General features: G+C 45.2%; 1 protein-coding gene across 20 annotated transcripts in view; it reads right to left on the bottom strand.

The window, feature by feature from the left end:
- Positions 1–1,620: 1,620 nt before the first annotated feature.
- The window catches only part of ARPP21 (cAMP regulated phosphoprotein 21), a 210,131-nt gene continuing 193,936 nt past the window's right edge, over positions 1,621–17,815 (bottom strand). For all 20 annotated transcript variants that reach the window (XM_068152705.1, XM_068152697.1, XM_068152703.1 and 17 more), the window contains 2 exons: positions 3,241–3,392; positions 1,621–2,091 (listed from right to left, as the gene is read on the bottom strand). In XM_068152705.1, the coding sequence (XP_068008806.1) occupies positions 1,834–2,091; positions 3,241–3,392 (410 nt within the window). In that variant the 3' untranslated portion in view covers positions 1,621–1,833. The remainder of the gene's footprint in view (positions 2,092–3,240; positions 3,393–17,815) is intronic.

Here is a 17,815-nt window from a genome sequence, read left to right as displayed (position 1 = left end):
AGCATTTGTAAGTGAAGAATAATTTCCCAGAACAAGCTGGGAATGTGACTGAACATGGATGCAATAATGAGAAGCACTACAGGAATTAAAACAAAGCAAGAAAGGTTCTCAAAATGCCTGGCAAACCCCTGTGCCACATTATTTTAAGAGCCCAAAACTCAACCATTCTCCATCCCCACTGCTTGAGCCTGGTGGATAGAATAGAATACAATAAAATAGGAACAGAATAAACCAGGTTGGAAGAGACCTTCAAGATCATCATGTCCAACCCATCAACCAATCCAACCCACCTAAACAACTAAACCATGGCACCAAGCACCCCATCAAGTCTCCTTCTGAACACCTCCAACGATGGAGACTCCACCACCTCCCCGGGCAGCCCATTCCAATGGGCAATCACTCTCCAGGCTAAGCAACCCCAGCTCCCTCAGCCTCTCCTCATAGGGCTTGTGTTCCAAACCCCTCACCAACTTTGTTGCCCTTCTCTGGACTCGTTCCAGCAAGTCAACCTCCTTCCTAAACTGAGGGGCCCAGAACTGGACACAGGACTCGAGGTGTGGCCTAACCAGTGCAGTGCAGAGGGGCAGAATGACCTCCCTGCTCCTGCTGGCCACACTGTTCCTGATGCAGGCCAGGATGAGATTCTGGGGTTGCCATCATTTGGTGCAGAATAACTTCCCAGATGGAATAGCAATAATTGGGTAGGGTATCGCTCCACAGAGAAGGGCAACTGCTGAGAACTCAGGTTGCTACCTTTGCAGCATTTGAGATCTCAGTCTGTGGCTAGGATATTATAGGACATCTATGCCTTCCTTTATTCAACTGTTGGCCTCTTGAGCTGGTGTAAGTTAGCAGAGAGAGGCTCATAGCTGTGGCAGGTGGTGGTTATGGCCTTCCTGCTCCCAGAGACTGGAAAAGCACAACCTGAGTTTAAGATGATCTGAAGCATCACCCATTGCACAACTTCTGAGTGTCTATGCTACGTTTCTAAGCAGTCTTATGGTACCACATGCTAAAACACAGCTATATTGCTTATCATCTAACTCCCATAAGGCCATGGAGCATCATTCCCCCCCTTAGCTTTGCCTGAAACAAGGCAATGCAGAAAAAAAAGAGTTCACTCACTCATTAACAGAAGGGAGACCAAGCAGTGGTAGAAACATGACCTTTCTCCATGAGGTCAAATAGCTTTATTGTGATTAAGCACTACAATACAGTATATATCCATAAAAAAACTCTATAGTGTATATAAATTATTCCTTCCATTCAGTAATTTATTTTTCTTTTTAAATTCTTTTATTTTTTTGTTTTGTTTTCATTTTGGTGGTGGTGGTGGTGGTGGTGGTGGTGGTTTTCATCTCCATTACAGCTTTGGTACAATGTGATTTTTATTATATCTTTAAATACTTTTAGCTTCACAAACTCAACACGAAGTACAAAACTAATCCGAGTTGGGGATATTACAATCTACACAGTGGTGTTCAGTGGTAGGAAAAAATCTTACCTCAATGAATTCATGTCACTAGCTAAGCTATAAAGGCATACCTAGCAGACATGACAAAAATATGCACCATTAACCAGCAAACATTTTTTTTCTTGGTTTTTTTTTTTCTTTTCTTCCCCCCCCTCCCCAAAAGTTACTTTATTTTATTTTTTTTTTAATTTAATTTTATTTTTTTTACAGATTTTTCCAGCAGCAAATCACTTGACCATAGTCAGTACTTCTGTCCCCAACTGATGATCCTGTTGTGTTTCCTCTTTGTTTGAAGGCCATGGAGTTGTTTGTCAGCTAATGCACCTCTGTCCTCGCTCAGCCACAGCTCAGCCACGGGGTCAGTACTTGACCTGCCAGCCTGCACTGCTGATGCTGGCACAGTTTGTCCTGCAGCTGGCAGAGAGCACTGGGACGTTGTTGGAGGGGCAGTGTGGGGCAATCAGCCGGACGTTGTTCTGAGGGGCAGGAGGTATGACATTACAGTAGACAGGCATTCCAGTGGCTGGAAGTGTTCCTTGACCTGATTGATTAGGTAGCATGAGTGGCTGTTGATATGATTGTTGTGGCAATCCTTGAGAACCCTGGGTCATTGGCACCTAGGCAGCCACAGGCAGCACACAGGGAAAGAAAACGGTAATTAGTAAACAAAGTGAAGCAGGTCCCCAGTGTCCCTATCTTCCTTCTGGCTAAATCTGAGCATCCAACATGTTCTGCTGTTTGCTGCTGCTGTTCTCATCCCTAAGGATTAAAGTGAAACCCCCCTGCTCCTGGCTCTAGTAGGTGGCTCTGCTAGGCTCCTGGTTCAAGATGAATTTCTGAGATCGGTGCAAACAGAACACTCAACCCTGGTAAATGTAGGCCATCCCAAAGGTCTGAACCTTTACCTTGATCATTAACCTTTAAAAGACATTTTCACTGTAGTCATTCTGAAGATGTAAGGGGAAAATTTTACCCACGAGCAACTCCCCCATTTCCATCTGGGTTGCTGTGCTGTTTTCAGAGAAGCCAAGGGAGACTGAAGGGCTGCTCCACCAGGGCAGTCTGTTACAATGAATTAGATGTCATTTAGTTTCCTAGCTTTCCAGAGGGACCAGCAATAAAGGCAAGCACAGGCAACCAGGTATGAAGTTAGGGAGATGTCTGGGTAACTTAAGGACTGGCTGAAAAATACACTCCACCCCTCTGCCCCGAAGAACACAGAACAATGGCATGTCTTTGGTTTAAAAAAAAAAATCATGTTCTTCACAGGAAGAAATAGAATTCCTTCATCCTTGCTGACATTTTTAGAATAGAATAGGATAGAATAGAATAGAACAGAACAGAACAGAACAGAATTAACCAGGTTGGGAAAGACCTTCGAGTCCAACCTATCACCCAACACCATCTGATCAACTAAACCATGGCACCAAGTGCCTCATCCAGTCTCTTCCTAAACACCTCCAGGGATGGTGACTCCACCACCTCCCTGGGCAGCACATTCCAACGGCAAATCTCTCTTTCTATGAAGAACTTCTTCCTCCCTTGCTGGCTGTAAGAAATAGTTCATTTGAAGTATTCCCAATTCAGAATGAAAACCAGGGCTACTAAGAATATGAAAACAGGAAGCAAAGACCCCACTCTGAGTTAGAAGCCTATTGATCAGGAGGCCTCCTGCTACACAGTGTCCCAATGAAGGAATCCAGAGTGTTCTGCAGTACAACACCTCAGCTCCATTCAGCACTGTCCCAACAAAAGCAGTCCAGTACCTGATAAGACGACATGGCTGGATACTGCACCATCATGCCTTGCACCTGATTTCCCTGTTGATTATTCATCAGGTTCTGGCTTTGGGGAGGCTGTTGCATTCCCATGAGACCCTGGAAGCCCTGCTGCTGGTTTGGCAGGACGGGTTGGTACCCTGCAAGAAGAAAGAAATCTTCAGATACCCTCCCGCCTGTAGGGGCAAAATTAAAATAGTTTCAAGGAACAGAAAATGATGACATCATTTCCTGCTGTGTTCACCAGAAAGTCACTGTATTTCTAGAGAAGCATTACTGGAAGTAAAAATCAAAGGGGAATAAACAAATGCTGGGAGCTGAGAGCCCTGGCAGGCTAACACAAATGGGCAGCACAGCTCCCTCATGCTCTGCAATGCAGGTGCAGAGACCACCTTGAGGGATGCAGCACAGCATTGTAAAACTCTGAGAAGACCTGGGGTGCTACTGGCTTCTGGCTGCTTCCTGTGAGGCAAAACTCCCACCAGCTTCAAGGACACCAGTATCTGGCTTTCACAGTCTAATCTGGCAGCTTTCTTTCAGGTCACGTTTTCTTCTCTTACCCTCTTGCCTTTCCTGTAAAGCAGCTCCATAGCATGATGGTAACAGAGGAGGCTTTATTTAATCAAGGACATTTGCAAGGCTTTTGCATACAATTAGAGCACATTAAGGGTCATATTCCACCCTACTAGTTCCAGATTTGGCAAAAGAAGTACACCATAAATTAGGGAGTATCCGGTCCTCCCTGTTGCTGGATGCAAACACTGCTGATACACAAGTGACTGCACAGGGAGGAGGAGTTGATGCTTCTGTTTCCACTAGCAGTTGGCTCTGTGTTCAAAGTCACCACGACATTGCAGGTTTTCTGCTGGGACAGCCTTTCTAAGACTAACTGAGAAATGGGCAAACCCTGGATGATCTGGAGAGCAAACCTGCTAATGAGGCAGAAGTGTGGATGGGAAGTGAGGCTGATGCACGAGTGGTGTGCTGCTTGGCAGCAACAGGGCCCAGCCTGAGAATGAGCCTTGCCAGCTGGAAGCGAGCTGGCTGGGTGATGCTGCTGTTCAGAGATGAAAGATTTTGCAGAAAAAGTAGGAAAGAAAGATGCAGAAAGTCCTTGTCCTTGAAAAATGCAGCCACTCACAACCATTATACATCTATGAGTAATTTCTCCTTTACACATGCCGCGTCCTTCAGCACTTGTATTGTTTAACACGCTGCAGTGCACTATCAACTCTGCGGTGATGCTCTCAGAATAAACATGTTTCAGGCAGAGAAGAATTAGCAGAAGGAGCAGGGCTGTGTTTGTTTAAACATGTGAAAAATGTGTGTCACGTTGGCTCAATTTATATTCATGAATAGAGTACATGGTTCAATATACCTCTTGAATTGGAAATCATCACCTGGGCATTGCTTCATTATGTAAGGAAAATAGTGTCACAAATGTCTCTGTTTCTGCCAGCCTGTTGTCAGCTCATAACTTTCCTTCAACATCTTTTCTGATGCCAGAGAAACACTGGGTAGATCTGATCAATATTTTAGCATGAAAGAGGCTTTCTTTTCCACAGATAGGAGATTGATGCCTCCAGTCCACTGAGCAAAATAAAAAATAAATTAATTCCATGAGTGATTAACTCGGCTGAGAGACAGCATTAACTCTCTCCCAAATGCACCAGATCATTATGCATTCAAATTTGCTCTTTTCCTATGCACAAACACAGTGTCAGCATATTTTTCAGTCACGAAAATTACCAGTGTCAGAAGTGCTGTAACTGAGTTTACAGAAGGCTTATACAGCAATAACAAAACTTTCAAGTCCTCTTCTGCTCCCAAAGACCAATTGTTGGGGCGGGGTGGGAAGAAAGGACAGAAATTAATAATTTAGCACTGCTATTCTGGTGTTAGCAGCGCTGAAAGTTTAAGCAGAGAAGAGTCAACTGACAGCAGAAACAGCAGCAGATAATTCATTTCCCGTCACTTGCAGCTGTCAAAGTCAGTCCCAGATGCTGTAATGAACAACAGATTGATGGTGGACCATGGATCATGTGATGATAAGTTGGGGAATGCAATCAAACCCCAGCTCAGGGCTCACAGGGTTGAACTACAAGCACTGGCACGAGTAGGGGATGGTGATCTGCAGAGACACACAGCCGCCACTGGTGTCAGGCAGAGAGAAACCCTTTGGTTGCCTTCAACAAACACACTTCCACTCCCATAGAATGCTGCTGATACTCTGCTGCACGTTTGAACACATCCAGTGCTCTCTTCACCTCAACTTCGTATTTCATGTTCTCCAAATACAAAAAAATGGTTGCCCAATATCTCCCCTGACCAGACAGAACATGCATCACTGCATCAGCACTGATCTCTGCCCCCAGAATCTCCTCTGCACCAGCAAACACTGCTTAGGTCATGGCACAACCACTCCATGTTTTAGGTGCAGGCATACAAAAAATGGCTAAGAGCTGAAGTCCACTAGACTATGGATTATTATTTGATTATTTTGGCAATATTATGACTCTTCAATGACTTCAGCAATTTCTCCCACCCATAAGGAATGTGCATCACTCACCTCTGTCCCAACACACAGAGTCCTCCTTACACCCCTGAGAGGCAGAAGACCTCTTTCCTACTACCTCTGAGAGCCCTTTACAATGCTCTGGACACACAGAGGAGCCTCAACACATGCAGAAAAACACTTCCCATACACTCTAACACACTTCCAATGTGATTGGATGGGAACAAAGAGGTATCAGTGTAAGAATCTAATTGCATTGTCTCCTGAAACTTCTTTGTCATTAAGGGAAGTTAAGTCACTTCTTTGGGCCAGAAGGAGGTACAGTGTTCTCTTAACCATGTACTCCCTTGACTTGTGGGTGGGAAGTGGGATATTTGAGGAGGTTACTGGCCTGCTCATATCCTTGTAAAGATGACAGCTGTCATCTCTTCCTCAATATTCATGGACTTTCTTATCACAGTACCCTTTGGAATAGAATGAAGCCACGTCAGTCCTTGCTGCAAAACCCCAGTCCATTTGGCCAAAACCCAGCATCCTTTTCAAGGTTCTGCAACTCAAGTGAAGCCACTTCACTTTACCTGACAGCAAAGTCTGCCCCTTTACTATGTTAAATGTATTAAGAAAGATGCAAGTTCATCCATTCCATCAAGCATAAAAGTCTGACAAGGCACAAAAATGTACCACAGAGTGCAGAGCAGGGACAGAATATTAAAAATTGAATTAATTTCTTTATCTGCAACAAGCTCTATGTGTAAGGGGGAAATGCTGGGAAAAACCAAACCAAACCAAAGCAGCCCACATACATCCTGCTAAGTGGCTTCTGTTTCAGCACAAATGCAAGGGGAAGGAGTTATCACTCTAGCTGACAATCCATTTGAACAAGGAGTTGTTAACACCAGAAAGCAGACACTGAATCTCCTGCCTCCACAGCCCACACTCTGCAACTTTGGCTCTACATGCCATATTACATTTGAAACAGACCCTGCAGTGTTTGTTGTGTGTTAATGTTTTAACATACTGGTCCCAGAAAGAATGGAAATGGCAGAACTGAGACTCTGTGTAACTGAGAGTGTTGTGTTCATGAAACTGCATCATTCCAGCAAACCTTGCTCTTTTGTTTATGAAAGCACTATCAGAGATCACTGTTCCCCCAAAATTCTTTGTTTTGTTTACACAGGGCAGTTCCAGTGCTCAGCTCAGCTCTGCCATGCTTCTCACAGGCTATTTATTTTTCAGTGAAGTGAAAACGAAGGAGTGCTCTTCAAAGCCTTGGGAAATGACTGCAGGACACACCGTGCACTGCTGGGCCAAGAAGGATGGTTGGAGGCTACAGCAGTGTCAGGAAACAAGGGAGAGGAGGAAGTGGCACCATGCTTTCTGCAGCAATAGTTTTCTCCATACTTGCTCTTGTGCTCATTAGCTTTCATACTACATAAAGTGTAATCCTTTAAAAGCCTCTTTACTGTCCCCTGAGAACATACATGCGTGGGTTATTTTCTAATGGCAGTACACATCAGATGAACCACCCTATTACTGCAAGCTCCAGGGCCTCTTTACTGCAATTATATCATCCTGCTCTGTGTTATCTCTGCTACAAAGGAGGATTTTTTTAAATCAGGGCAAACATGAGAGACATTGTTAAACAACCAGAGGAACAAATCGTGCACGGAATTGCAGTGAGTGCCTCAGAGGGAAAACGAGCCTTGGGTTGCAGTTAAAATGGAAGAGGCTGTCACACCAGCAAGGTAATTCTCTGAACCTTTACAGCCTTCAGCACCATGCTGACAGTCAGCAAACTTCAACATCCCAGGGGGAGAACGACTGCATGCAAGACCCAGAGATGTTTTAATTTCTTAATGAGGCTACAGAGCTCAGCAGAGAGAAGGCAGTGGTCTTACACCTCTGCCAGTCATGTCACCTGGAGTTGCAGTTCAAGCACATTTGGTGCTCTGCTGGCCTCAGCACACATGCTGCATGAGTAGCACATCCATATTTGCAGGGACTGCTGCACTGCTCGTTTAGGAGCAAGACAGCTTTGTAAGCTGAGCATCAGCACTCCAGGTAAAGAGGAATCAGCACTGTGGCCGATGAGAGCAGCAGTCCTGAACTGCAAACCTGTTTGTACTCTCACTGCACCCTGAACTGCAAACCTAGTTGTACTTTTACTGCACTCTCACTGCTGGAGTGAGACAGATCTGGTTGTGGTCCTGCCCACTCTGCAACTACTGCAGTGCCAGTGCCTTTCTAGTGCCCTACTTCTCCTCAGTACACACCAGCTCAGCCACTGCTGCAACTGCCCACCAGGAGCATTAGGAAGTGACAGAGCAGTTCCAGAGGAGGGCCATGAAAATGATCAGGGGGCTGGAACACCTCTGCTATGAGGACAGGCTGAGGGACCTGAGGGTGGTCAGCCCAGAGAAGAGGAGGCTCTGGGAAGACCTAATAGTGACCTTCCAGTACCTGAAGAGGACCTACAAGAAGGATGGAGAGAGACTGTTTACAAAGGCCTGTAGGGATAGGATGAGGGGAAATGGCTTCAGATTAGACTAGATTTAGATTGGATGTTAGGAGCAAGTTCTTTACCATGAGGAACACTGGAACAGGTTGCCCAGGGAGGTGGTTGGGGCCCCATCCCTGGAGATATTCCAGATGAGGCTCAACAGGCAACCTGATCTAGTTGAGGATGTCCCTGCTGACTGCAGAGAGGGTTGGACTCGATGGCCTTTGGAGGTCCCTTCCAACCCAGACCATTCCATGATTGAGTCTGAGCTCCAGTGTTAAAACCAGGGCCAGTGAGTGAGCATCACCTCTGGGTGCGGACGCAAGGGAATACTCTGCCACATACTGAGAACAGTGTGACGGCAGATTCTGCACTCAGTCCCAAGTGCTGTGCTCACTGCCTACATGGGCTTACATTTCCAGAAGATTCCAGAACTTGGAGGAGAGAGACACACAAATGACCTAGGGTCAGGAAGCACACCCCTTCCTGTGAGACCAAACAAGCTAACTCTGCTCAATTTATGCAAAAGATGAAGAGGTATCTGCTGTTAGATAGTTCTTGAACAGAATAGAGAATGATTAAATAAAATTACATATTTGGAAGATAAACCTGGAACTGTTCAGATGAGAAATAAAATTCACTGTTTCAACAGACCCTGTAATTAGCAAGGGAGGAATTTAGCCAGGGAGGAAGCACATTTGCTATCACCCAAACTCTCTAAAACAACGATGGGCAGCTTGCTAGGAGATATTCATCAGTTTAATAAGGAGTTCTGGGAATAAAGATATGATTAGAGTGTACTCCCATCCAGTATTACTCAGAGCATTAAATCACACGTTCCAGACTTGAAATACTTATGAGAAAGTTAACCATAGGACACTTTTCCTATTTTCCAAAGAAAAGGATTCATCTTTTCCACATGAGACAGGATCCAGTCTCTTCTTCCTTTGATCACGTACTAGGCAATGCCACTCAAGTCACTCCACAAGCAGAGAGTTCACCTGTGTACAGTAGATATTCTAAGGGCTACTTCTGGCCTCTTTATTTTCCTTTCTCCTGGATGGAGTCATATTCAGTAGGTTTTGTAGGCTGAAGCATATGGTCAGTACCTATTCTCACCATTTTTCCAGGCTACACTTTACAAGAAGCTATGGACAGAGTATTAAAGATGTCCCTGCTCACTGTGGGGGTTTTGGACCAGGCAACCTTTAAATGTCCCTTCCAACCTCTTCTATGATTCTATGGATGTAGCTTTTACTCTATAATCACAGAAACTCACAAGTTACTATTCAGGGTAGAAAAAATGCCATTGTAAAACTACTATTTAGTCATTCACACCTCAGTAAGTTTGGTGAAGTTTTTTGGCAGCTCACTGATTGGCAAAAGCTCTGAGCTGGTCTGTCTCAAAGTACTTGCCAAACTGGAAGGAAGAGAGAAAAAAAATTGAAGCAAGCAGTTTGGCAAGATCAAACACTGTGTCTTGACACAAAGAACCTTTTGATTCTCAAACACACCCCAGATGGGAAGGAAAGCAGGCTGGGGAGCCTTGCATTTAGGTCAGCTGGCCATGCTGTGGGAGACAAAACCGAGAGCAGGAATTTGAGGCAAGCAGTTTCTAGCAGCCAGAACAAAGCCCTCCCTGCTACAGGGGTCCTTCAGCCTCTCCTGCTGATGCTCCTTACCTCAGGTGAGATGCTCAAGTGCTGGGCTGTAACCAGCTGGTTCACCTCCTACAGGAACACTGAAATGAGCAGCTACAAAAATCTCCTCCTATCCCGCCCACTCCAAGGCCTTGTGCTCAGCCTGGCTTCTCAAGCCCAAACACAATATGCCAGGTTTGGGTGGCTGCTGAGGAAATCAGGGCCGTTTTTCTGTTTGCTGCACAGTTGGTCAGTTTCACCACGAAAGAGGGATGAAATATCTCATTAGAAAAAAAACCCCAACACCAAACAAAACATAAAATTAAGCAATAAATGTAAGTTGATTCTGATTTTAGCCTCACCCCAAAGTGCCTGCCGTTTGGAGGACTCCCACAGAAGACACACTAATTAATGTCTCTACCTGCTGGTCTGTCGATTTCTGTTGTGAGCCTGAAGATTTAAAAGGCATCTTGTGCAGCTGGAATCCAAACCACTTTGTAAACACTTTTGTAGTTTAAGCTTGGATCTAAAATCCAAGCCATGCTGCAAACCAAACCTGCTACAGTTGATCAATCCCCTCCTGCTGGGTCTGCTTTCTCTCAGCAATACACATAAAAATGTCTTGATCTAGGAAGATATTTGGGCTTTGTGTTCTACTGGAAGACATCACAGATAATTTATGTGTGTGAACTGGATACCATGTGAGCTAGAAGGACAAATAGCTTAATGCTAGAAATCCATCCCTTCCCCCTCAAAACTTAAGACCATGCAATTACTTTTCCCACACAAAAAAAAAGGGGAAAAAACCCAACAAGAATAGGTATTGCTGGAACAAAGGAGCCTTAAGAAGCAACAGGTAGCGTGGGGGTAGAAGCTGGCTTATAACACACACACACACACACACAAAGCAACACCTGTGCTGAAAAGCACAGCAGCACACAGACTCCTTTTCCCTTTGGCTCTCTGTTGGCTCAGACCCTCAAAACCAAGAGGAGCCTCTTCAGATGAGTGACTTCCAGCTTGGCTCCTTTTGTTTCAGGTACAAGCACGTCGCAGCCCAGCGGTGCAGCTTGCAGGGAAAAGCTTGGGGCATGAAGATTTTGTTTCCAAAATTTGAAACTAATGACATCAACTCCTTCAAGCTGTGGGAGAGCAAAACAATTTTTAGCTAATGATGCTCCAGTTACCGTCACTAAAAACATATAATACAGTAAGTATATTCTTAAACTGATTACAATGGCAGTGACTTCAACAATTCTCTGCAGAGCTGGGGTTCTAAAACTGCAGCATTTGGAACTTAAGGGACTCAACACATAATTGCTGCCAGAATTGTTGCTCCCTGCTCCCTATATCTGCCATAGCTTTGCTAAAAGCACATTCACGCTTCCTCAACCCAGTGACAGACCAACAGCCACGTTTGTTGGCAGACCCACAGAGAGAAAGCTGCATTCAGCTGCACTGAGCAGCTCAGCAGGATGTAAGTGCACCAGAGAGATGTCAGTAAGATTTCTAATCACAAGAGAGAGAAGAACAGCATTGGTTAGAAGATGCTATTTCGTCTGCCTTTCCCATCCCTCTTTCTCTCTTTGGTTCACAAAGCTTTCCAATCTCAGGGCACTGATGGTGCAAAAGTATCTCCCTTGAGCGTCAGAAGCAGAAGAAATAAAATTTGGAAATGTGCTGCAAATGTGCATTATTTCAGAGTGACCTCTTTGCTGGATTTGGTAGAAACTGCTGATGAAAAAACACCTCTGACACACAGGAAACGTTTCTGTGGGGAGCAGCTACGAAATCTATCATCTGGCTAGTTCTGTCCAGCTGCTAGAACAGGTTCTGTCTTACCCATCTGAGCTGCCCCTCCTTATCCTCCTCATTTATGCTTCCTCAAGAAGCTAGGTGAAAAGACTGGCTTTACTTGGTTTATAGAAACACCAAGCACAGAGCAGCCAGAGCCTGGATGGCTTCATGCTCCACCAGACAGCACAAGCAGCTGGGAGCACTCCTTGGCTGCTAACAAAATGGGGAGGGGGGGGGGGGGGAAGAATAGGGGAATGACACAAGTTCCCTGGCAATGCTGTTCAAAAGCTGTGCAGGAGGAAGGGGGCACAAACCTGTTTTTTTTACTTGATATTTGTCCTACATAAACTAGAAGAAGTTACATCTGCACAAAAGCTAAGGGAGTGCTTTGTGTGCAGCCCTTGCCTCAAGAACGGTTGCTGCCTAAAATTAATGGGTGGTAGAGAGCCTCCTGTTAGGGTGGCTGAGATTATGCCAAAGAGGAATGATGAAAGTAACACTCCCTATGACAAGTGAGACCAAGAGCTCCTTACATGTCAAAGCAATACCCATTACATTTTCTTTAATCCCTTTTTCTACAAGGCCAAGTTCCAGCTGCTGGAGACAAGAGCCAGCATTAGCTTTTGAAAACCATTTATATGCAGGCACACCGTCCTGGGGGGGAAAACGTTTCTGCAAAGGGCACTGAGCCTGCTGCTCCATCATTCCAGCAAGTGCCTTTAGGGCAAACAGGCAAAATCATGGATACAATGAATTTACAAATCACTCCAAGATGCATGCCCACCCCTCAGATACTTTCCCACACCTTTAAAAGAGTTGCTGTAAAACTCGGTGACCGCTGTACCAAGCAAAGGGGCCCAGCCAAATGAGAGGTATGATTAAATACTTTCATTAGATACCTAATGAAATCACATACTGTAACATCTTCTGAGACTAAAATTTTAATTAAGGCAGGCTGGCATTTTGGATTCTCCCCCCTCCCCCATTGTTCCAGAAGAACAGCAGGTAAGGTCAAAGAAAAAGCTTTATGTGATAAAGCTGCGTGAGAGTGCCCCTGGGAGACCTGGCATTATTAGGAAGAACACAAAGAAGGGCACAGTTGAACAGTTCAAAGATAAATGATTGCATTCGGTTTGCTTTTTGCTATCAAGTGGAGAGCCCGAGAGCACTGTTATTAGACAAGAAATGTAGATAAATAGGCATCAAAGAGAGCTTGAATGGATAAAAATAGAAGAGATTCAGGGTCGGGGAAACGTTTTGCTTCAGTTTAAACTCTGGATCTGTTCTTTTCTCAACCTACACAAAGGATCTCAAAATTACAGGGACACCTTCAAGAACAGTTTGCTACCAGTGAGGGTCTCGATGCTGAAAGCAAACCTGCTCTTGCTGTGAACCGAAGCCCATGTTATTACACGATACTTTAATTACTCATTTTATTCCCTCTTCAATACACTTGTATGTTTGGCACTGTTCAGCACTGTTCCTGCTCTTCAGTAACTACTACAAAAATTATTTGCTCTGCTCCTCCATGATGAATCTGAAGATAATCAGAGGGGCACCTCTTACACTCACAGTACATAACCCAAGCTTCTGTAAGACTCAGGAAAGAAAATCCTATTTTTAAGACAAAATCCTTTTATCTCACTTCAGTAAAAACACAGAGGGATTAGTCAGCTGCAAGCCAACAGAATTGCAACACACTAGTGCAGGCTCTGTTACAGCAGGGTCATTCCAGGAACGCAGCTGAGCCAGATCTCAGCACCTACCCACAGCCTGGAGCCTGACCTAAATGCATTAAGCCAAAGTATGTGCAGCTGTTTTGGTAATCTGAGGCTCCTGCATGCTATTGGAGTCCAAAACATACAAATAAGAATAATAAAGTCCCTCAGCCAGCAAATAACCCAGGTGATAGAGAGAGAGAAGGAAGGTCTCTTACATTTGTGAGCTAACCTAATCCACGAACAGGGTCGACTGTTCTGGGGAGGAGGGCTTTGGAAAGTGTTTTCCTTCAGCCAATATATCAGCAAGAGTTTACACTGGAACAGTGTAGATGTCCAAAACCAGCTGAGGTACCTCCAGTGAAGACCTGGAGAACTCTGCTCTTGTGAGATCCCACCTCAAATACTGCCTCCAGTTCTGGTGTCCCCAGCATAAGGAGGATTCTCACAGTCCAGAGGAGGACAAGGATGATCCTAGGGCTGGAACACTTCTGCTAGGAGAATAGGCTGAGAGAGCTGGGGTTGTTCAGCCTACAGAAGACTCCAGGACCTTAGAACTTCCATCCAATACCTGAAGGGATCCTACAGGAATGCTGGAGAGGCACTTTTCATGAGGGTGTCTAGCAATAGGAGAAGGGGGAATGGTTTGCAGCTGAGGGAGTGCAGGGTTAGACTGGAGCTGAGGAAGAAGTTATTTCAGTAGAAGGGTGGTCAGACTCTGGAACAGGTTTCCCAGAGAGGTAGTGGATGCCTCCTCCCTGGGTGTGTTGAAGGCCAGGTTGGATGAGACCTTGAGCAGCTGAATCTAGTTGAGAGGTGTCCTTGCCCATGGCAGGGTGGTTGGAGTGGATACTCTCTAAGGTCCCTTCTAACCTAAGCCATTCTACGATTCTATAACGCTTTTCTGAGAGGAATGAAGACTTCTCAGCCCCATGGAGCTAAACCACCAAAGGCACGTATTGAAAGCTGGAGTTCTTGTGGTTCTTGTGGCATCAGGGAGATGCCAAATTGCACTAGGGAGAAACCCAGGGATGACCCTTCTGCTCTCAGTCTCTGCCAGCCAAACACTCTGACATTAAGGAGGGTTAAGACAATTCTGTGGGGAGGCCAACATTTACTTAAAGACCAAGAGAAATGCAAATCCAGCCAATAGCCCTTACTATAGCCACAGGCTGCCACACTCTTGTATCTGGCTGCATTTCCCCTGCATGGGATTTTTGAATAGGTAATACACAACTAAAACACCAATGTGAAAGCTCATTCGTGTTGACAGGGAAATTCCTTTGGTGCACTAGGTGATGTAGGTCCTGCCTCACATTGAAAAATGGCATCTAGAGAGATGTCCTTGCCAGCAGAACATTACAGATGGTTTCCATTTAGAATGACTAGGTAACATGATCTTCAGGGTTCTGCTGAATTCAGACACAAGCCGTCCATACATTCCTCCAGACAAACTGAATTATCTTCAAAGATGACATTTACACTGAACTGTGAAGAAATGATGCCTATTAAGGACTATTTTATTACCTTTATTTAGAGAGGGGGGAAAAAGCAAACCCAAAACAATAGGTTTGGCTGAAGACTGCAAAAACAAACTGCTCTTTTCTCATCTCTCTACCCAGAAACCTGCCCTTTGCAGAAGTGCCAAATGTTACCCTTGTTACAAACCTGGTTGTTTCCACAGGGGGATATTGTTCAGGAGAAATGATTCTATGATTCTATGAAATGGTAACTTCCTGTAGTTCAGGGCAGGGATACCAATCCTGCAGCTGGTACAAACTTACACTTGGGTATAAATTCAAACTCTTATTAAAAACAAAACAAAACAAAACAAAAGAAAACATAAAAAATAAAATGAAATAAAATAAAAGGTCACTAATTTACCTCTTGGTTATGCATGTGTGGGAAGTGTCCCAGCCCATGGCAGGGGAGGAGGAAGTGGATGATCCCTTCCAACCCTGCCAGTTCTATGATTCTCTGTACATACACACACATGTAACTGTATCAGTGGGGGAAAAATAAATAAATCTGATAAAATGGAGTGCTAAAATGGTTAAATAACAGCCCACTGCTGGCCCTCACCGAGCTCTACCCTACCCTCCTCCTCTAACAGCGGGAGGCAGGGCACGTGCCAGCTCCAGCTCGCGTGATGCGGCAGCGCAGCACAGGGCCGCTCTGGAGAACTCGTATAAATAATGCAAACAGTCAGGTAGCATCAACCCAGGATGGTCCACCTGAGAGACTTTCCTCTGTCATTGGAATGATTCCTTCACCCAGGTCAGGTGGCAAAAAATGTGCTCATTTTCCCCACTGAGTGTAAGGAGTCTGGCAGTTCCAAGGACAGCACTTACTGAAGTACCTGCAGACATGAGCGCCAGGGCTCAGGAAATGGGAAGGCAGCAATATATCCCCAAGCTACTGACCATCAGCTGGGCTGTGTGAGTTGACTGCACAACTGCCAAGCAAAGCAGGGGGTGGGTTGAGCCTTTGTGCACAGAGCATGTATGGTCAAGTCAGGGTAGCTCATTAGATGGACAGTACCTGTGCCTGTGCTTGCATTCTGTTCTATAAAACACTTCCTGGCCATAGTGTAACAATTATTTGCAATATCCATTGTTTTTGTCAGCAAATCTGTAACAACAGCACGCAGTGGAGAAGCCAAGCAAAACTGAGTGTCATCAAAACAAAAAAAAGAACAAATAGAAAACCAGCAGGAGCACATTTTCCATGCAAGCTACGAACTCAGACTCAATGAACTTCACCAGGTTCAGCTCTACATTTCACCAGTTTGATTTGCTTGGCTGTCCCTAAACAAGTAACAGCAGCTCTGAGCAAGCAAAGAGTTCATCCCCTGTGAACTGATCTGCTCTTGATATCATATACCTACAAGTGAAAGCGCAGGGTGAACCTACACCATCCCAGCTACCGTGCAAACTTCAAGAAACAGCTGTTGGACCTGTACAGAAGAGGGCACATTCCTGAATAGGCAAGATGGATGTAGATGGAAGAATATGCATCCTGAAGAAATAACTTGCCCAGAGAAAAACCCAGAACTGCACAAAACTGCTCTGGAAAATACACCAAAATCTCTGTTGTGTTGCCCCAGAGAGCACTGGAGCTTAGAGCCCCAGCCCAGGCTGGGAGCACTTGGGCAGACTGCTGCTCGCCAGCATGGTCAGAGATGATGGTCCAAGTGCTCTCACTGCTTCTGCCATGCTGTTTACTTCCATGCAGCCTCAGGTACAGGAGCCTGCCCACATCCCATGCACTGGAGGAAGGCTGCAGTGTGCTGGTGCTGCAGGGTCAGCACGCTGGGCAGAATGGGGTAAATCACTGCCAGTGCATAAATTCTCACTAATGATCCCTGCTTTTCATCCTCACAAACTGGGCTTTGTTTTGTGGTTCTGCCTGGAGGAGGCTTCATAAACATGACACCAACTGCAAATACCATCTGTGACAAAGGCACAGCCACTGCCTGATGGCTTTCTGCCTCCCCACTGCTTCTGTGCACACCTATAGGCAAACGGATGGAACCGCCGAGCCAAAGCACTCCTGCTTGCTTGTTTGCCTATAGCATAAGGGCGCAGCAAGTTATGGGCTGCATCCTCCAGCTAGATGCAAACAGATGCAAGGGTGGTACTGAAGCCAACAGGACTTTGCTGGAGCATATGTCTGTCCATATGGGTCCAACTGTAAAAATCTCATCTTTTCCAAGTGTGCCCATGCAGAACATAAATCAAAGACTATTGGGGTTAGCAATCAACTTTAACTGACTTTACACCACACTAGGAGCACTGGCCTGCAACACAGTGATTATTCTGCCCCCTCAACAGCACAGCCCTGAAGCATTTGCTTAACTTTTAAGTACATGAGCCAATTGCTTTTTTACTTCAGATAACTGATTTATAGGCTGGAGTACACTTCTGGACTGCAGCCAGGAAACTCAGCCTCTTGAACAAAGGTATCTCCAATGGGAGAGATACTGACATATGTATTCACATTTATCTTCAGCATCCTCTAAAAGGCTTCTGAGAAACTTGACTAGGCAGTTAGGAATCAAGCTAAGGAAAAAGAGGCTCCACTCCAATAAAATCCAGTTGTACAGCACATGAAATCAAATAATTTCTCAACCCTCCCTTTGCACAGCCATTGCTTAAGCTACAAGCTGGAAAGTGGGCCAAGCAGGGACTGAACCTCCATTCACACATGGCCCAATGCACATATATGTACATGTATGAACGTGCTACTAGATTAAGCACTGGTTATGTACCAAGAGGTACTGGCAAATAATAAACCAAATAGCAATCAGGGATGGCTGCAACCTGCTTCTCTTCTGTGGCACAGGCACACAGTGCTCCCATGAGTTTATCTTGCAATTAAACCCTTGCAGTTC

The sequence above is a fragment of the Melanerpes formicivorus genome, unplaced genomic scaffold (assembly GCF_026170545.1).
Source record: "Melanerpes formicivorus ecotype bairdi unplaced genomic scaffold, bMelFor1.0.p_v2 SCAF_24, whole genome shotgun sequence".
Classification (NCBI taxonomy): Eukaryota; Metazoa; Chordata; class Aves; order Piciformes; family Picidae; genus Melanerpes; species Melanerpes formicivorus.
This window is presented reverse-complemented; position numbering and strand designations above follow the sequence as displayed.